Source organism: Lates calcarifer, linkage group LG10 (assembly GCF_001640805.2).
Source record: "Lates calcarifer isolate ASB-BC8 linkage group LG10, TLL_Latcal_v3, whole genome shotgun sequence".
Taxonomy (NCBI): Eukaryota; Metazoa; Chordata; class Actinopteri; family Centropomidae; genus Lates; species Lates calcarifer.
The window spans coordinates 15,984,496-16,005,330 of NC_066842.1; the positions used below are offsets into that span (position 1 = coordinate 15,984,496).

General features: G+C 40.0%; 2 protein-coding genes across 4 annotated transcripts; both read right to left on the minus strand.

The window, feature by feature from the left end:
- Positions 1 to 405: 405 nt before the first annotated feature.
- On the minus strand, positions 406 to 3,365 carry si:ch211-245j22.3 (uncharacterized protein LOC563798 homolog). Its single transcript, XM_018664174.2, has 5 exons — positions 3,076 to 3,365; positions 2,369 to 2,501; positions 2,081 to 2,230; positions 1,792 to 1,897; positions 406 to 988 (listed from the first exon to the last, which is right to left on the minus strand). The coding sequence occupies exons 1-5, from the start codon at positions 3,144 to 3,146 to the stop codon at positions 852 to 854; spliced, it is 597 nt and encodes a 198-aa protein (XP_018519690.1). The 5' UTR covers positions 3,147 to 3,365; the 3' UTR covers positions 406 to 851.
- A 2,852-nt stretch (positions 3,366 to 6,217) lies between these two features.
- On the minus strand, positions 6,218 to 17,010 carry bmal2 (basic helix-loop-helix ARNT like 2). Of its 3 annotated transcripts, none has more exons than XM_018664170.2 (17): positions 16,619 to 17,010; positions 12,161 to 12,290; positions 12,017 to 12,070; positions 11,752 to 11,793; positions 11,411 to 11,568; positions 10,902 to 10,981; positions 10,552 to 10,644; positions 9,707 to 9,824; positions 9,465 to 9,614; positions 9,117 to 9,360; positions 8,881 to 8,987; positions 8,480 to 8,630; positions 8,309 to 8,379; positions 8,113 to 8,227; positions 7,884 to 7,974; positions 7,108 to 7,207; positions 6,218 to 6,959 (listed from the first exon to the last, which is right to left on the minus strand). In XM_018664170.2, the coding sequence occupies exons 1-17, from the start codon at positions 16,677 to 16,679 to the stop codon at positions 6,802 to 6,804; spliced, it is 1,923 nt and encodes a 640-aa protein (XP_018519686.1). In that variant the 5' UTR covers positions 16,680 to 17,010; the 3' UTR covers positions 6,218 to 6,801. The 3 variants fall into 3 exon arrangements, with proteins under 3 accessions (XP_018519686.1, XP_018519688.1, XP_018519689.1); XM_018664172.2 differs by having other exon boundaries at positions 8,113 to 8,224; positions 16,619 to 17,009; XM_018664173.2 differs by lacking the exon at positions 10,552 to 10,644.
- Positions 17,011 to 20,835: the final 3,825 nt, after the last annotated feature.

Here is a 20,835-nt window from a genome sequence, read left to right on the forward strand (position 1 = left end):
AGTCCTGGTGCGTTCAAAGTAGCATGGGAGATGAGAGTTTCCTGCCGGATGAAACCATTGACTGTAATTGTCAAAAATGAACACGCCACAAAGATTTTTTCAAAAGCGATGACTCCTTACTTCCCTGTTTATCCGCACGAAAGCTGGCCAGTAATACCCACAATCAAAAGTTGCTTCCAGGCATAACGGTTGCCGGCTTCATCCGTATTTAAGTAAATAACGCGGGAAATTTTCCGTGTTTTTGCTGAAACATGAAAGCAGCATATTCCTCAAAGTCTGGGAGGTGCCTGCGTGTCAGTTTTACACAAGCACTGCGACATCAAGTGGCCTTCAAGTGTCGGTGGTGGACGAAATATCCTTTATCCTTAGAAATTAACAACAATGCAATGCAAAAAATAGTCCACTCCAAAGTTTTATTTAAGTAAAAGTAATGAAATATTAACAGCAAGAAGTTCTTAAGCATTTAAAAGTAACCTACAATTTAGAGAATGTGTTTTTTCAGGTTGTATATTATTGGATTACTGTTACTAATGCATTAACATTCAAGTGGCATTTTAATGCTGTAGCTGATCAAGGTGGCGTTAGCAACAAATTGCACCAGAAAACATAATACAAAATAAAACAGCAAGGCAGAAACGAATGCTAATATTGTGACAAAAAATGCTATCTACATTACTGTATGCACATTTCCTAATGCTCTCCAGTGTCTATCTTGAAGTTATTCAACAGACAGTGATATAATTTGTTGCAGCAAATGGAAGCTACACTGCTGAAATGATTCCTGGAAATACCAGTCTGAATTCAACTAGTTCACTTCTCTGCAGCCAGTGAATAGAATACCCCGCTTCAGGTCAACCATGGGTCCCCAAAGCGGTGTCCCTCCTCTGGGGCCTCTCCACCTTCACCGTGCTGGGGTCGCATTCCAGCATCTCTCTGATCCAATCATCGTCCAGCGCTCCCTCTACAAACTCCTCCAGACTGATGATGGCTACAGACATAACAAGGACAGGCAGTGATTAGAGACAAAGAACAGAGGACAGACTCTATTAATATCATCTGGTTCTGTTTCCTCCTAAATCTGTGCCTGCAAGTGTTCTTATTAGTAAGCAGGATTTTATTGTGTTTTATTGCTTGTTAACTACTGTGTCATTAAAAATGTACAAATACTGTATATAACCATGTCCTGTAGGAAGGGAATGGAAGGTCTATTCACTTAATTTTCTCAAAGTGAAGCTATGTAAAAGCTCACATTTAGCATTTATAGAAAAATGATATATCTCAATGTATTTTTTAACATTTTGTGCACATGACACATATTGTGGCTTATCTTCTATTAGATGAATTACCTCAGCTTTAGGTATGTGCTTACTTCACCTGTCAAACTCTCTGACTGAATAATGATCTTTAAGACTTGTCCTGACTGGTAAAATAAAGGGGTGTCTTTTGGTTTGCATCACAGCAAAACCTTGTTTTCAGAATTGACTTAAGGTCTTTAAGATGATAAAAACTTTTCAAAAACCACTATAGACTTTTTATTCCTTTTTATTCTTTTATCTAAATTAACATGGTACCACATTGACTTAGAAAACATGCAGCAGATTGGAAAACATATCCCCTTGTTGGATGTTTTTGCTACATGGGTCCCAATAGTCCCACAAAAACACATTAACCCTATGAGGTCAGCTTATGGTGGGAAAAAGCCCTGCAGTGGATGAGTGTGATATCCATTGTTCCCTGCTGAAATAACACTGCACCATGATTTCAAGCTGAAAGGGAAAATAATTTCTTCACCGTTATTGTCTTTATCTAATCTCACAAATATCCTGTTGGTACATTCTTCGGCTGTGAGTGGGTTGGGTTTGGTCAAAGCTGCGGCTACACTCATCTTATACACAGCCTGTAAACAAAAAAGGAAACACACACCAGTTGAAAAAGTGACAGTAATCATCTTGAAATGTGCAGCCTGACTTGTTTTGTACAGTGTTTGTGGACACACACACACACACACACACACACACACACACACACACACACACACACACACACACACACACACACACACACACACACACACACACACCTGCATGATCTCCAGCATTTCCTCCTTTGTAATGGCTCCGTCCCTGTCTTTGTCATAGAGCTTGAAAGACCAGCTCAGTTTCTCCACAGCTGAACCTTCAATAAGCATGTGGATGGCCATGACATACTCCCTGAAATCAACCACCCCGTCCTAAAGAAAAGCACCCTCATTAAAGCTTAAGACAGAATGGCATTTATCACTGCGGTCCTATTAATGCTTTAAGAAAAGCACTGGCTCCAGACTTATCAGATGTAGAGAGTATAGTGTCATTCAGCAAGCTATGCTTACCCCATTACTATCCAGTGTGCGGAATATCTGTTCTGCATACTCAGCTGACTCACTGCCCACTGTTCCATTGCAGAAATGCCTTTGAAACTCATGAAGAGTGATCAGCCCACTTGGACATTCATTAATAAACTTTCTATGACAAAAAAGAGAGACTTATTTAGGAAAAAAAGATAGAATTGTTTCTATTGTAATACACAAAGAACATGGAGGCAGTTTGAATGCAGAGTCAGATTAGTAGCAACGTGAGAAACCTGTCCTTTAAATTGAGAATTAAGAGAATTAAGGTCAACCCATCTCCAACCTGCAGAGATTACTTCTGTTTGAAAGCTTGTTTACACTTTGGGATATAAGGGCAAAGATAATTAGGCCAAATGATTTTGAACCAATTTTCTATAGCATGGTAACGTGACACTAATCAGCAGTGAGTAGTCATGGAAATGAAGCAGGGATAAAGTTACTCAAGGTTACACTGATGCTCACACAGCAAAATAAATGGAAAGAAGAGGTAAAGTGAGAAAAGGATCCGAAGTGTGTGTAGAAAATTACATATCCTACATAACAGACAGACACATAATGATGAAGTTCCTGAATCTAGCTTCACCAAAAATCCGCTGTTTTCCACTCCGTCTCCTCTGTCATTTACAGATAGAACAGAATAACTCAATAATTTTTATGCAGAAATCTCAAAAGCCAAATTAAGATCTTACCTGAACCATTCATACAGCTCTGTAACATAAGACTCCCCTCTCCTACAAGGCAGAGTAGCAGCTTGGCCCATTCTGTAAAGGAGCACCAGTTTTGCATTTACCACTGACTTTATATACACAACAAATCCCAGCTAATGCCATGCTTTCTTAATTGCACCAACCACTACCTTATCACATTTGACAAATTACTTAAAGCTAATCTTCTCAGAGAAGGGGTGCAGTAGACAGCAAATGTAATTACTAAAAAAAGATGGCTGCTGCTTCGCCATCTGCCTCACTAAGGAAACAAAATTGCAGAATGACAAGCGACAAGTGTTTGATGAAAAGTTCTGAATTTAGCGTGGCTAAAAGAGAGATTTGAAAATATGTCCAAACGTTCCTGGTGAGGGTTTAGTAAACTAATATTTATTAACAACACGACGACCTGGGAAGACAGCCCAGGCATGTTGAAAGTAGCAGCAATAATGCAATTAAACAAATACAGTAAGTGCTTCCTCTGGAGCCCACAAATCAAGAGGGAACTTATAAAAGTGGCAGGAAGTGGTACAATGGAGGCAGTAACAAGCTCCAAACTGCCCGAAATAAGCCCAAAGGTTAAGGTCCTTCCTCCTGTGCGATGACAGTTGGCTGTATCTGTCTTAACTTCCCAAGTCTAATGATGCAACATACTTTAAAAAAAAAAACAAACAAACAAAAAACAAAACAACTAAGAATAACAATAAATGACACAAGAACAGCATGCAACTAGACACAAAGCAGAGCATGAAATCAAAACATAATGTTCCCTAGCTTACAAAGTCCACTGTTTTATTTCAAATGGAGAAAGAAGCAAAATGTGTGACCTCTTTGCAAGGTTTATCACTCAGCCAAATAAGTTGAGGTGAGAGCAATGTTTTCAGGGGAAATTACAGCTACAACAGTGCAATGATTTAACAAGAAGAATGAGAACAAAAAAAAAAAAGGACTTTTTGCCCTTAAAAAAAAAAAAGACCAGCCTGCGTCTATGGCACGACTCCATAGCTCTGGTTGTTTGGTTAGGTAGTGAGTGTTGAAGCCAACATGTACAGCTCCCGTTTCATCTGTGAACAAGCTTCCACTTCATTCATGATGTGCACAGTGTGCCATGTTGCATCAAGTTAATCCAAAGATACATTTTAGCCCTCCTTTCAGTCTGCCAAGGTGGAAGAGCAATCTCCAAAAGCAACACAGGTTTATCGTGTGTCCGAGCAGAAGGAAGTCCAAAGGCACTTCAGACACAGGCAGGAGGGTCCTCGTGAGTTCAGCTGCTCCGTCCACTGGCTCCTCGTAATTCAAGCATTAGAGACAAAAGACAGTATTCTTCATGATTCACAACAACCACTTCTATCCTCGAAACTAGAGTTCTTAGAAAATCCTTAACAGTCCTCAAGAGGTGACTACAAATTGTGGCTACCAATATGAACAATGGCATGGCATAAAAGCTACAGTTCTATATACTGTGCACATACGCAATCTAAACACTTCTGACAAAAACTTGTTATTCTTAACTATCTTGGGAAAAAAAGTTAACATGTACTGACTCTGCCTTTCATTCCACTAGAGCAGTGTTCAAAGAAATGTGTAAAACGTGTGAAAGAAATGTGATTTAATAACCGTAACATACACACCAGTCTATGGGTTATTAAACAAGCTAAACAAAGTAGCTGAATGTCAGTAGTTTGCCTTCTAATTTTCTTTACTTAATAATTTGCAGAGGTTTTTTCTGGAGGTTTTGTTTGTTTCACTGTTTGAACAGGGGATGTACATAAAAGTGCTGCACTGTTTTTTTAAGCATGCCAAATCAATCATTTTATCACATCACTTGGGTCTGAACTGGCACCAGAAAGGCTTAAGCTGCCAATCTTTTTGAATTTCAGCACGTGACATATTTTAGTCAATTCAAATTTGACCTTACATCAACCACCATCACATAATGGCCGTCAAATTCTAAGATGTGCAACCGTAAGCAGGGGCAAAACAGAGCTGTAGATGAGGTAAGTGAAAACAGGATCCATACAACTTAGTGACTTCTTCAAGTTCTCACCAAATGTCTTTGCTTCCTGGAGGGTTGTTTTTTTGTTTTTTTTTTGTCATGCAGTGATGCATGATATCGGAGTGACACTTGGAGGAGAGGGAAAGAGAAATACCTTAAAGTTTATAACTAATGGAATGACAGCTCTGCATAGCATAATCCCATAACAAATTAATGCAGGTGAATGACAATGCTGTGCGCCTCTGACAAGCACAAAACATAAACGTGTCTTTTGAAAGACTGTCAGTGCATAATAGTACATGAAAAAAATAGCTAAAGCTGTGGCTTACTTGCATGATTAGAGAGCAGACAGTAAGTGTAAGAAAACAGATGTACAAGTGAACAAGTACAGACCTATTACACAACATACCATATGTATAGTGTGTAGGAAAGTATGTAAAACTTAAACTGGAGGACAAAATACTGCTACACTTCATAAGGACTGTATCATTTTTTCTATGGGGCAGCTTTGCTTCCATCACTCCCTGAGTTATCACTTCTACCATCAGACTCAACCTCAAACAAGTATTGATAAAATGTCACACATGTGAAATGGGTTTGCTGTTCAGCTGTTGCTACCACACCTCCATTTCAGCACCTCTAAAGTGCTGTTTGGCTTTGCATGAAGTAGTACTGTAGTGCTCATAAACCTGTAAGAGTTCATGAATGGTCAACACCAAAGATGACAGCTCTCTAACAAATATATGAAGGTGGATAATTTCTTCAGAGAAATATTTAATGTTTAGAGCTAGGGCAAATAACATCTAGGAATCTATAGAAGAGTACATGTTACAAAACTGAAAATATTCTTCCTATGCAAACTATCCCTTTAAGACAGATATGGCCTGAAGACAAGGTGTTTGCAATCATACTGAATGTACACATATACAGTATGTTCAAGTCAGTGTACAAGAGAGGAGGTTACTGGACCGTTTCCATGGAAAATGTTCAGATACTGAAAAGTAAAGAGAAAATCTCTGAGTGGCACATCATTAGGTGACTCTCAAAGTTAGAGGTTATGGAAGTGTGGTCTTCCGTGGTACGCTGCCTACCTACGGTTTGGATCCTGAGGGGTCACAGAGATGGGCCAGGTTGTCAAGGTGTCTTCTTCTCATTTTAATTAAACATATAGTACCTAATCAAATTACAACCTTTTATAAAACACGAAATCAGTTCAGTGCAATTTTTTTTTGCATTGTCACTCCCAACCTTTGTTCAAATGTCGGTGGAGGAGAGAAATACAAGCTGGAATCCCGAGCCATCATGATGTATGCCTTTGTCACCGTCATTTAAGTTCATGGGTTCTTCAACCTTGTGAGTTTGCCTCTTCAGTTAAACAGAGGATGACAGTAGATGTGAGGAAAGCAGTGAGGAACAGCGTTTCAGGGCAGGCAGACCGCTGTAAGGCTTTAGAGGCACATCCTCCTTCTGAAGAGGGAAAGCAGGTGTCCTTTATTGTAGTCGATCCCGCTGCTGTTAGAGCAGCCACCCGAAGACTACCCAGCTTAGGTTGAAAAAGGTAACTAATAAATTAAAAAAGTCTTTAAAAAACAAACCAAAGAAAAATCCAGAATGCTGCGTCTTGGAGTAAGCATTCAAGCAGTTCTCGTCATCAAAAAACTGATGGTCCAAAGTGTTTTTCAGTGTGCTTCAGCGTCACACTGCAAGAGAAGATTCTATAAAGACCAGTGCATCTCTTCAAAGTCCACAGCCTCGCCCAAGTTTGTGTCTGTCTCCAGGAGGCTCATGATCACTGCCATGGCTGCTTCATCGTTGCTGAGACTGCTAAGGCCTGGTCCAACCACACTGTCCAAATCCAGCTGGGAATTCTCCCCTGAAGCAAGATGAGGTGACAGAGGAAAAAAAACAAACAAACAAACAAACCCCAAAAAAACACAAGGTGATGGAGTTGTAAGTGGAGATAATTATACATGATCCAACACATTTTATAAATGAACTATTTAACAGAATGAGACAAGTACCCATGAGCGTTTCTCCTCCTGAGAACGAGGCTCCCTGGGGCTCATCTTCTGAGCTGGACTTTCCTGGCATCTCCATGTCCGTTGCCTCTCCATTTGGCACCTACAGACCAAAAGAGGAGAAAATTATAGCCCCAGCAGCAACATGGCAAGACTTTAGTCATGAAGGGGGAAAAAAAGAGGAAAGAATCAAATCTGTGCTGGTTAAATTATGCCTTTCAACCTTTGGGAGAAACTTCACCATAATTTCCAAGCACATGCAGCTGTGACTGCTTCACATTATGGTTGGTCTACCTCTGAAAAAATCTTTTTGCTGAGGTGTTTGAAACAAAACATGTAAAACCACACTGAGCTTGTAGAACCAAAATGTCAGTGTGAAACATATTTCTTTGCAAACACCTGTGTAATTTTGTTCAAGCAAAGAAAAAACACTGTTACAGATATCCATGAAGGTAGGTTATAATCATCAGCTAGTTGGACAAATAGCTGTATACATCAGTGGAAGTATTTTTACTGCATTTGGCCAAATGCTGGGACAAAAAAAAACAAAACAAACAAAAACAGTATGTTGCCATAATATTCAATGCTGACTTGGTGTTACTTCTGTGAATGAGTGATGAACTTCATGTGACGTTAGCACGTGAAGTAGCACTGTAAGACATATGCTCTAAAATAGACCTGCTCCCTGTGCAAACTACACGCCCGTAAGCACAAGCTAGCTACCTCATTAATGAATGAGACAGAGGCACCAATAACAACATACATGTACAGAAACTTACATTGTTGCTGATTTGATTGTGAGTTTGTGGAGACTTATCCTGTGGTAAACTGAACGGGCTGACGTTACCACTGGAAGGTGATGAGTTCATCCTAAAGCAGCACAGATACAGATGAATTAACACCTACAACAACTGTTCAGCATAACAACTGTAAGTGTAAAAAAAAATGCTGCTGTATTACTGTTACAGAAAAGTAGAGAGGACATGTTCTGTTGTTGTGAGGCCACACCTGTTGAAATCCAGCAGCTCATTGGCTATCTGCGTGCCTATGCTTCCAGCATAAATCATAGTTCCAGGTGTGGTGGAGATGCCTGGTATGATTGGAAGGGACTTCTTGCCATCTTCTAACAGAAACACAAAGTTAGACATGACAGAACAAAACAGAAAAATCTCCACTGATTTCTTCATATTCCGATGTAACCGACCTTCAGAAGTCTTGGAATTGCTCGACTGTTCAGACTTGTTTCCCGACCGACTGGTTCGACTGTGATCGTGCCTTGTCATTGGATGAGAAAAAAGATGAAGCTCTGATGTATATACATTGATCTCAGGTACAAAGATAGTCATGAAATGCTCAGATTGAAATGTACACTCACGATATGACTGTATTAGTTGACACTATGTATTCTACTTCTTTGGTCCAGGGATTTACAAAACTAAACCACTGACTTTGCAGAGTCACAAACGAGCCATATTTTGTTTTGAACTTGTAGCAGTTTGTCTCAATTTTCTCTTTACTCCGCAGCACTGTGGAGGAAAAACAGAACATCAGTTCAACTACCACAGGCAGAGAGCAGTACAAGCTCAGGACGATCAAACAGAGAATATGAGGAAACTTCAACAACAATCAGGATTTTCCAACACAGTGACCTACTTGAATAAATATGTCAAGATACACAGAAATCTGGATCTGGATTGGACTACATAATTAAAGAATGTGGCCTTCACCTCAATTAGAAGACAGATGAACACTAGGTCACTGAAAAATGGAATTTACCTTTTCGATGTCTATCTGCTAAATGTGGCAAGTCGTCTTGATGGAAATACTCATAGCATGATGTCCCAAGCAATTCTTGGGGAAGATAACCAAGAACGGTTGTCGCTCTGCAGAAGAAAAGGAAAAAGTGTTAAAGAGCACACAAGTTTATCAATGTTGGTATAAAGGACTCAAAAACATGTACTTTATTTATTATAAAATTGGACAGCCACTCCCTAACTGAAATTCATTTCTACCTTTGATCGACAAAGGTGAATTTTCCATCCATGGCATAGCGCGTGATGAACTCTGTTGGTTTAACTCGGACTTCTCCGTTGACCTGGGGGGATGAGTGAGAGTGGACGCGCCCCACCGCCACCAGGCAGCTGAAATGGGAGCTATCTTGCTTGTCTGCCTCACCCTCCCCCTCCGCTCCCAGCTGACTAGTAGGCCAGCTGCGCATGTAGCCTGTACAGTGAACTGTGCAGTACTTCTGTGACTCTGTGGGCGCACACAGACACAAACCACACACATCAAATAAGAGACACACATAAACAACAACAAAATATAAGTAAATTTGTTGATCTGCTGTGTCATCTCCCTACCTTTCTTTTTGGAGGTGCTGGCCTGGAATTCCTTCTCCTCCACTTTGACAGAAATTTTGTTGTACTTCATGCGGCAGAAGAAAGAGCGCCGTGCGCCTGAACACAGCCGTGCTGCACCAACTGGGAGGTCAGCCTGGACCTGCAGACCGGCTGGGAACATGACAGGAGTGTTAATGTGCTCTCTCTCACTCAATCACTTGCACGCACTCAGTCACTCACTCACACAAAAATAATTGCTTTACTTTTAGCATCTATTAGCCGTTCACGAGGGTACAATTCAGAAGCCGACAGCTGCTCCTTCACTTTTCCCATGTCTTTAGGGTGAATGTAATCAAACAGGCTCTGTCCAATCAGCTCCGCCTGTAGGAAGAAAAAGCAGCTCATCAACCTGACCTAAACACGGTTCCCATGCTGATAAAAAGAAACGTCAAAACCATTCTGCATCTAAAGCAATTCCTGCTGACAAATAACAAATTTAACAAAGTACACTACTTGTAGACTGTTGGCCCCGGAGCACACCAGATACTGTATGATTATGATCATCTGTATATCATTTCTTAAAGCTTTCTTGAAGGAAAGCACATGAGTGTCCCTTCACTCCAGTAATCCAAAATATTGAGACCCAGTGAAGGTTTAGCTGCACCAACATCATCATTAAAGCTGTTTCCAGCTGGCATCTTGAATAGCAATTTGGCAATTTTTAGCAAAACCTTAAAAAAATCTATCAAGATTTCAGAAGCACTAGCATATCACTTTGATAATGATCCACAAACTAACATACACAGCCTACAACCAGTGGTTTCAATGGCTGCAATTTTGTACGTTGTGCTTTAAATTAAAATGTAACAAAATGAAGCTTTAGGATTAATATGATATTCATCTTAACGTGAATTTACATCAAGACACATTCATGTGCTTTCTAAAATGACATGTGCATAACATAATCATCAATTTGGATTTTCTGAAGTAGTCGGTGGGTTTTGCTCTCTTAATGTTAGTGCTAAGACAACACAACCCATCTGGTGTGTCCAGGGTTTTCTCATGAACAAAGATGCTGCTGATACAGTAACAAATGTAAAAGCGTTACCCGACTATAATTTAATATTTTCGTGACGGATTCCGAGACAAAAACTATTTTCCCACGATCACAGCCCACTACAAACAGGAACCCATCTGCAGCCTGCACAACAAACAAAAACAGGGGAGAACAGAAGGAGCCAGTGTGATGACACGGTCAAGACAAAAGTAAGAGGCCTCTGAGTAAACTGCTTTAATAACTGTATCAAATGCAATGCAATATAGAAAATATTGTATTTGATATAGTTGTTTTTTTTTTTAACTAAATAGAACAATTACAGTTACAACCTCAGCAGCTCTGTTTTGCCAAAATTGTGGACACATAACTTGTCAGCTTTCACTGTCAATGTTCATGTTTACCTTGAGGACAAGGTGTTTGAGCTCCTCATTAGGAAGGAATGACGGCTTATAGTTGGCTTCAGAAAAGGAGCTTGCTGAACCTGAAAATAGAGAATGCCATTCCAATTTCAGATAAATACAATACATTTAGACAATGGTGTTAAATGACCCTTCTTTTTCATTAAAACATGGATCTTAGTTTTAAGTCATCAATCCTATCTGTGATAACATAGCACCCACTAAATGTACTGTTGAGAGCTAAGAATATGATCATGTCACTAAAAACTGTTGGATTGTCTGGCTGCTCATTTCTTTCCTAACTTTCTTGTATCAGTGTTTTCTTATTTCCAGCACAGTGTTTAATACTGGAGAGTACAGTGTTTTATAAATAGATGTGATGGCTAGAACTACAAAAATAAAGTCCAAGTTGTAAGAAACCTGAATTCTCTCTAAATTAACCGAATAAATCAGTGACAACAACATTGGGGTAAGTTATTTTTAACACTACTAGCTATCAATTGACCTGTTACCTTTAAGTGATTTGAGGTGCTGCACAGCCATTCTGAGCACAGTGAGTTTGTCCAGCTTGCGAGACATGGGGTTACAAGTTGGGATCATGGCTGATAGTTTGTCAATGAGGTTGTTCATTTTGTCCCGTCTCCTCTTCTCAATTTGGCTGTGTGGTTCCCTGCAGAGACATGAATATAGTAGTCATTTAGAGGATTCAAAGACATTTCCTACTTTGACTTTTCAAACCATCTATCAAATGTAGCATATACTCAATTTCAGAACTTGGACCCAAGTGGACATTTTAAGATGGAGTATACAAAAACCTAGATATGTTTCATAAATGTGGTGTCAAATAACCCACCTGAAGCATTTAATTTTGACATGCTGGTCCTCTCCATCTGACCTGCAGAGAAGAAAAACACACATTTGAAATGTACAAATGCCGAGCAACAGAAAAAAAAAAGCAGCACATCCTCTCATTTGAGAAGCTGGAATCAGAATTTTTTAAAAATATTTTTGCTCATACAAAATCACTGAAACCATTCATTGATTAACAAAATGGCTGCAGATTGTTTTCTGTCACTGACTTATCAATCAGCTAACCGTTCCAGCTCTACATGCAGTACCTGTTTTGGTCATCTTCCATATCTGCGTCATGGATGGAAGCAGATTTTGTATCCCTAGTGAAGAAAAATACTGACTGTTAGTAATCACTAGCATCAATTTGGGTCAGTGAATTTATGAGATTTTCTTCATACACTCATACTCACTGGTTGTCCATGCTGCCCTTGCGTTTCCGGGGCATCTCCATACTCAGGGACATACCAGCAGCTGAGGATGGGGTCATCAGGCCGGGCAGAGAGACAGAACTGCTTTGGTTTTCCTCAACCAGCACATCCTCTGAAACACATAAAACAATGAGAGGCAACTGGTTGAAAACTGATGTCATTTGCACGCATGTCAAAATGTTCCTTTGCACTGATGCATTTCCAGTCTACTCTCCCAGCAGCTCTTGACATAAGTACTACCTTTAATCTATTGACTCGTGTACATGGACAGGAAGTTTCCTTTTTATGGTAACAGTCTACACGACTTTAAAACTAATATATTTCCACTGGAAATATATTTTACAAAGTGCATGGTCGTCACACCGAAGACCAGGGTTCAAATGTGTATCTATGTACATTAAATCCATACTTTTCATGACTATTTCACAAACTGTCATGAGAATGGGTTGGCATTTCAGAAGTGATGTGATAAAGAATCAAACAGTTGAATTATCATATTGTGGGCTAGGCCAAACACCATCACTTTCTTATTAGGAGCTCATAAACAGTCTTAATAAGGCACTTACTCACAGACTGTATTTGTCACACCTCTCTTTAAATATGGCCCTCTATCAGTCCACATAGCAGACTAATAGCAACAGAGTACTCCATCTGTTAACCCTGGCTGAGATTTGAAATGATGAGGATTAAATATTTTGCTTGATAAATGACTAGAATAATTAATCGATTAACAACTGCAACTATTGATCCACAGGACTTGTATATTTGATGATGTTTAAATGTATTAAGTGCTGACCTTTAATATTTCAACAGGGGGAAAGGTGATAGAAGAGTTGACTTGTGACTAAACGGTCAAAACTGCAAAGCAAAAAGTTCATTCTTGGTCAAACACCAAGTAAATATACAACAATCCGCTCTCTTTCAAACTACTGTCTACTACTACACACCCTTAGGACAAATCCCGATAACCTTTCTCAACCAATGACCAGCCTCATAACTAACTCATAACTGGTTGTTCTGGTGTAGCTACTCTTGACAAGTTTCTCTGCACAACAGGTTCTGTCAGCATCGTTATTTCAGAGATTTTAGGTCTAATACATTTTGGCAGATGTCAATTCCACATTCAATTAAGGCTACGACCAAAAATGTATTTCATAATGAGTTCTATTCATCACTACTTCCCTGAGTCCAAATCCAAATTTATTTACATTACTGCAATATACTGTATCATGGATTAAAGCAAAACACTTGTATGGGTACTGACACTGACTCTAAATTTATATGAAAATATCTAACTAAATAGAGTATTTTTGCTTCGCACGTGATCGACTGCAGTGTTGACCTCTGCAGTGGCAGTTCAGAGTGAAGAGTAACAACAGAAAACAGAAAGGCAAAACCAAATGTCTGGAGCAGAAAGCGAAGACCTAATCCCTTGAAACAGATCATTATCTATTGTTTGGGAGCATTTTGGATTTAGGTGATAAGTGATGTTAAGCAAAAAAAAAAAATCATATTCAAAGAGTGACTGAGACTTGTGTCTGTACTGCAAAGTAACACAACTAACTTGTTCAACCACCTGGAAAAACACCACAAAATGTGGTGCAATGAATGCATGAAGAATAACCTTGCTGACCTCACTGAATCCACAAACTTGTCCAGCATCGACACAGACATCCATCACAGTGATGCTGTGTAACAGTGCTCTGTTGTTTTAACTTTGGGTTAAAACTTTTGGTACAATTTCGTTTATATTTTCTTTCTAAGAGATGCACTGTAAATAGGGATCAGTCTTATTTTGATGCAAAGATTTGTATATTAGAAGGAACGTAGCAAAACATGGAAGTGAAAGCAGTGTTCTGTTTATTTAAATGTTGTCCTCAGAGGTACGCGAGCATGTGTGTGGGAGAGAAACTCAAGAGAACAGCACGAGACAGACCAAACATGGCTGATATCCACGATACCTAATTTTAGCTCCACTTCATAGATCCTGTGACCCCAATAGCCATTAAAAAGATCAGTGACAACCTGATTTTTAATCCCACTCCCCCTGTAAAGATCTGATGGATTACAGGGTTACAGAGAAGGCAACTAGATTACTGGACATTGCACTAAACAGACATCCCTCTGCCAGCTCCCACAATCCCTCTGTCCAGCTCACGTGTTCATTAACTTGCTCATTCACTCAATCCTTGAAAGAGCATCTGCTGCACTTAAATAACCCCACGCCCTATACATCCCATTCACATTGTCACAGAGCAATAGTATTACAAGAAATGATTAGTGTCTAACTAATCTCAAGTCAAGTTTCTAAGTTATATTTTCAACATTTGTGCAATAACAGCTACAAAAAACTTTATTGCAGGGATGTTTACATTTATGCAACAAAATCCTGTGCAAAACAGCACTGACCATGGATGTGCAAGGCTAGAAAAAAAGGCTGGTCAAACTAGGTCATATTACCCAGTGCCACTCATCACAATCATACACACAGGATCTGCACAGTAAGTCCACAGTCTTTAATTGGTGCCAAGTTAATGGCATGATTTGATCTCAGTCAAGTCACCATCAAACATTTATGCTACTGTGACACACAGTTAACTGCATGATGATTAAACACGAATTAATGTGTTGTTGTAATTAATCTGTTCAGTAACAGATACTGTTGAAAACTACTCAAATGAAAGTAGACAATGAGTTCTGTGGCATCTTGACTGGGTATTAAAAAGAAAATTAATCAACCATTTAGATAATCAATTAACTTCAATCAATTAGCTTCTCAATTGTGAGACCCTGGACAAGATACTGATGATTGATGGTGACAGCTGACGATTACTTTCACAAGATTGAGTCTGATCAGTAAAAGTATTTTTAGTAGGCGAATGGTGTTTGTTGTCTATTTAGAGGTCTGCAGGCCAGCCCAGCCGATATACATTGGTGGGTCGATTTAAGCTAATTGCAGATAAATATCCAGCAGGGGTTTGATTTTCTAGTTATGGAATGTATTTGCTGATATTGTTACAATTTCCCAGGTGTTTACTGAAAGCACTGATCTGGGGAAACACCACCACCACGCTGTGGTAAATAAAATTCACAGCACTGTATATTTACTAACAGCAACTAGACAGTGTTAATGGAACCTTTACCTTTGACAGAAATATTTCTGAAACATACCGTCAAATAATTCAGCCATCTCCATATTCTTAAAACCATAAGCCTGAATACAGATGTAATGACAATTACATTAGCGGAGTATTATTTACAAAAATTTGTTATTTAACTCATCTACAGTTGTTTTGAAGCTCAGTCAGTTGTTGAACTTGACAAACTCCTCCTCTATTGATTCAAGCTTTATTAGACAATGCCAGAAAGATAAGCAATGCAACTGGCCATTGTTGTAACACACAGTCTTTCACATTATGAATTCATCACTACCATATTCTGTTTCTAAATCCAGCATATTTGAGGAAATTGAGCAATAAGCAATAAATAGAATAAATTATTCTGCTGTTTGACCTACATTTCATGTAACTATCTTGCAACCCCACGGAGGCTACACAGACGACAGAGGCATACTTCGGTCTAAAATATGTTTCCTCATTTCTATGCAATATATAGTCTTCAAATGTTTTTGATTGAACGTGACACACTTAAAAGTAATTTACAATTCTTGCCTCTATCTCACTTGTAGTCTGTCTATATTTACTGTCTATATTACTGTATATATTTACTTGATTTCAGTTATAAGGGGTGGTGAGTGTTTTTGACATCCAGGATGTTAAATGAAAATGGTACAGTTAACCTACAGTAATGCTTCGACCTAGCTAACATCAGATCAACGGTTTAACTGGTTCAGTCGCCGGGACGAGCGACCGTACATCCAGTTAGGCCCAAACAGCACCAACATTAATGTTTATTTTACATAATGTGACACCAGGTCGTCCAGAAACCATAGTCTACCAAATGTCCCAAAACTACCCACGGTGAGAAACTGTCATGTATTGTAAAACCACCTCTGACGGAATTGGCCGATTTGAGACAGCTGCCTTGGTAAACAGGCCATGCTACATTTGCTAAGCTAACATTTGCTTGGTTTGGTCGCTTGGGGTTAACATTAGCCAACAGACACCACACTACAATACATAAAGATGATATTTAATAAGGTTATCGCTCATGACAAGCCTAAATAAAGCCATATTCTGCACATTACGCTGGGTGATAGGACAAACAACGTCGTGCAGTGTTACATAAACGCCGGAGATGGCGAGTTTGCTCTACTGATCTACTGACCTAGTTTTGGAATAGCGCAAAGTTACGGGCAACCGGTGAAAAAAACACCGCCACACTTCTTTCATTTGAGGTAAATCTTAACATCGTACATACGCTGGGTCGCTCGGTGTGAACATGCAAACCAGTTAGAAGCTCTAGTAGTGTTTCATTTACCTGCCGGTTCGCCTCCTCCCGCTCTGTCACCGCCACCGGCCGATGCATTCCTGGCCGACATGGCTGGAGCCGGGGCCGGTGCGATGGGGCCCAGGACTCCAATGCATGGATGAGGCGGTCGACTACTCCGCGATATCGCTGTGTTGACAGGACAGGGTGTGAGAGACCCGAGACGCAAGCCAAAAATGTTGTACTTTGTCTTTATTTCCCCTCCCTAGACGAAGAAAAACAGATTGAGAAAGCGCAGACACAGGCACAACGACAGCAGCGTGAGCTGAAATTGGGACAGTGTGGAGAACTGGGGTCAACGCGGAAGGCAGGACGCAGTCTCCTCCTGTCGGTTCAGCGGAGTCACCGCTGCAGCTTCACGGCTCCTGTGCTCCCTTCACGTCTGTCGGAAATTATCTCCTCTGTCCAAAAGTCTTTTAAAGCACATATTCCAATCAGGTCCAACAATTACAAAATTAATTTTGTAATGGAGTGGAAATCTATCTAATTCAAGAAATATTTAATGGTCGAAAGGAAATGGTGACTTTATTGAAAAAAGGGGGGGAAATTGAGAAATAGAAAATATATTTTAAGGGAGGTATAAGTTGAACTCCAGGAGCCACTATAAAAATTTGCACAATTTCCCAGGAAATTTCCACACTCCTTAAGCTGTATCCTTGGTGAAAGGAAAATAATCCCCAGTTGTGTTACTGAAGCTAAAAGAGGAGACATTAATTATGAATGAACACAACCAGAGACTCATTTCTTAAGTTGAACACCTGAGGTCAGCAGTACATGACCATTAGCATCCAGTTGAGGAGGAACGAGGAGGAGGAACAAGAGGAGAGTGTCAAAGATGAGGTATTACAGAAGAAGTTCACTCTGCAGAGTTTGTCTGATGGCTCCACTTGCTCTTTCTCTGCTCCTGGAGCTGTTTAACTAGATCAGTCAGTGAATTCTCTTGGTTTTCCAAGTGGACTCTTCCCTCAGATCTACTTTGGGTGAGTCTAGCCTCACTATCCCTCAGCTCACACCATACCTCTTCTTACTGGCAAATGAGGTGGAAGTTTATTGGAGGTTCAGCCTTCACATGAACTCATTTAGGTAGTTTCACAGCTGTTAGGCTGCTATTTACACAAAACCTACAAAGCTCTCTTTTCTTCAAACTAGTAACTGTTTATATTGCCTGTACAAAATGTGCCAGTTTGTGTTGAGAGTGTGTTGGTGACTGGCTGTACCAGGTCAAGACTGGACAAGAAATTAATTGGGCAAGTAGTAAGTGATGTGGTGTACATGATGCAGGCATGACTATAGATGCTGTTAACATCTCATGGGTGCATCACATTGATAAGATGATACACCCATGAGATGTATTGTCAGATCAACATAGTATCCTTATGAGGAATTTCAAGCCACATTCATCAGGTATTATGCAGGTCACTAGACATAAACCATAGCTATTTAAGAAATTTACCATAAGTATTGACAGCGCACAGGAGTTGCATTATAGATGTCATTCACCACTCACATCAGTGTAATGTCACACAGATCACTTTAAACCTCACTCACAGAAGTCATACCAGTCCCATTTGAACCTGTTGCTGTCCTCGTCCACAGGTTGACCCCCATGTCAACCTCAGCACCAACTTCAGGTGGGTTTTGTGTGTTGTTGTTTTCCTCACTCCACCATAATAAAAAATTTATGACAACCTACCTACATCAGCTTTACATGGCATACATAATATACATTGCACTATACAATAAAAGATACTGCATTATCTGTCCTTTTTCATCTTTATTTTGCAAACCATTATTAAATATAATTACCTTTGTACTCTTACACCAGTACTACTACTACCACCTTTTTTGAGCAGCTTTCAAGTTATATTTTATGTGTCTAAGTGTCTAATTTCTAATTTACCTTACAGAAACAATTCCACATCAAAATGTATTTTTTGAGTTTATTTTTTATTTTTATTTATTTTTTGTTGTTTTTGTTTTTTTTGTGTGGGAGGAAACCGGAGTACCCGGAGGAAACCCATGCAGTCACAGGGAGAACGTGCCTGCATTCTCCATTTGTTTTTTTGTTTTTGTTTTTTTTGGGGGGGGCGGGGGTTTTTGATTATGGGAAGAAACCGGAAGAAACCCAGGCAGGCACGGGAAGAACGTGCCAGTGTGTTTTGGTGTTTGTTTAGAAAGGATGTTGTCCTTGTTGGAAGTTGCAGTTGGACTCTAGCAGACTGTCAAAGTTCCAGCAGTTGGCACTCACTTGGGCAGTCAGGATAGCTGCAGGAATAAGGATACCCACAGTGCTAATGCCTATATGCAAACCTGCTTTCAGAAGCCATTTAGCACAGCGACGCCACTGAGGTTCTGCAGAGGAAGTCTCCAACTGTTGAGGTTCTGTAGAAGGAACCTCCAACTGTTGGGGTTCTGTAGGAGTATCTTGTAGGGTCTGATCTCTGGCCTCCTCAAATATTTCCAGTTGTTCTGTATGTTCAGCACAAGCCCTAGATTCCTCTCTGAAATTCTGTGTGCCATCCAGTATGTCCTCCTCCTGCTTCATTGCCAGCTGATCCTTAAGATCACAGATTGATTGTCTCATTTCAGCTGTGATGTTCTGTTTATAATCAATTTCCTTTTTTAGTGTTGTTATTTGCCTGTCTCTAATCAAGATTCGCTCCTCACCATCGTCTACTTGATACTGAAGATCTTGCACAGTTAACCTCAGGTATTTAATCTCTTCAACCTGTTTCTTTCTCAAAGACTCAAGTCGGGCCATCTCCATTATGACTACGTTATTCGCCTCAATCATAAACTCTTCCTTTTCGTGAAATTCGTGCATTGCTGCCGTCAACTTTGTGATCTCTGCCTGTTTTTCCTCCAGCAGAGATTCCACATGACTCAGCTTCTGCGTTACTTCATCTTTATCACTGTGGTCTTCCTGAGCCACTTTTACTTGACACTGAAGATCACGCACTGCTGCCGTCAGATGTTCAATTTCTTTTTGATTCCTCTCTACTTCATCTGTGAGGTTTTTGTTCCTTTCATTTATGACTCTCTCATTTTCCTGGAGAGTATCAATCTGTGCCAACAGGTTTTTGTTCTCTGTCTGCAGTTTCTCTGACAGGTGTTCATGTTCAGTCAGCTTTTGCAAGAGCTCAGCTTTATCACTGTCTTCTTGTTGAGCCTCCTCTACTTGGTCACACACTGCTGCAGCAGGAGTTTCCTGTTGGCGCTCATCTCTCTGCTCCTCCTTGAGATCATGACGTGGTGGTCTCGAACCGCTTGTGAACATACAGTGCTTCCATATCACTTGCTGATTATAAGCTATTTCCTGGTCTTTCTTTGCTATTAACTCATCTTTATTCAAGATAAGTTGCTGAGCGTCCTCCACTTGGCACTGAAGATCACGCACTGCTGCTCTCAGATGTTCAATCTCTTCTTGATTACTCTCACCCTCAGCAGCGAGGATCTTGTTCTTCTCATTTAATTTTTTCTCGTTTTCCTGCAGAACACGGATCTCTGTCCACAGATTTTTATTGTCGATTCTTTGTTTCTCTGTGAGGGATTCAAGCTGGGTCAGCTTAGCAGTCATATTTTTTTTCTCTTCGCTCACAACCAATATATCCACCTCCAATTCTCTTTTGAGAGTATCATGTCTCTCACTTATACTTTTCTCTGTGGACAAAAGGTTTGAGACCCGGGCTATTTCTTCTTTAAGGTCTGGGATTTCGCAGAATGACTCACGCAGTCTGGTCAACTCAGCCACCAGCTCTGCCATGTCCAGTACCTTAGCACCCAACTCGGAATTTAGCTCTGTGTGCTGGCAGAGCAGTTTATGAAGGTCTTCCTGTTGTTTTTCGTAGTGTATCTCCTTGACCCTCAGCTTCTTTAACTCCAGCTCAAATTCCCTTACCTCTGATCGGAACATAGTGTTGTTCTTATGACAGGTCCTGCAGTCATCTGCCATCTCTGAAGTGCTTGGAGAAGTGTTGAAATTTTCTTGAGACATATTTTTTCCTCTTTCTTTCACAGGCTCTCAAAACAAACAAATATTCAGTTCTTTGTTTCAGAATAAGAATTCGTGAAATAGATGGTTGGGTTAATATGTTAGATGTGACGTCATCAATGACGTCTCATCTGAGTTCGTTTGATGACATCATCACAGACTAAAACGTCATAGAATGTTTACACTCAGGATGTTGCCATGGATTTTTTTGAACAAA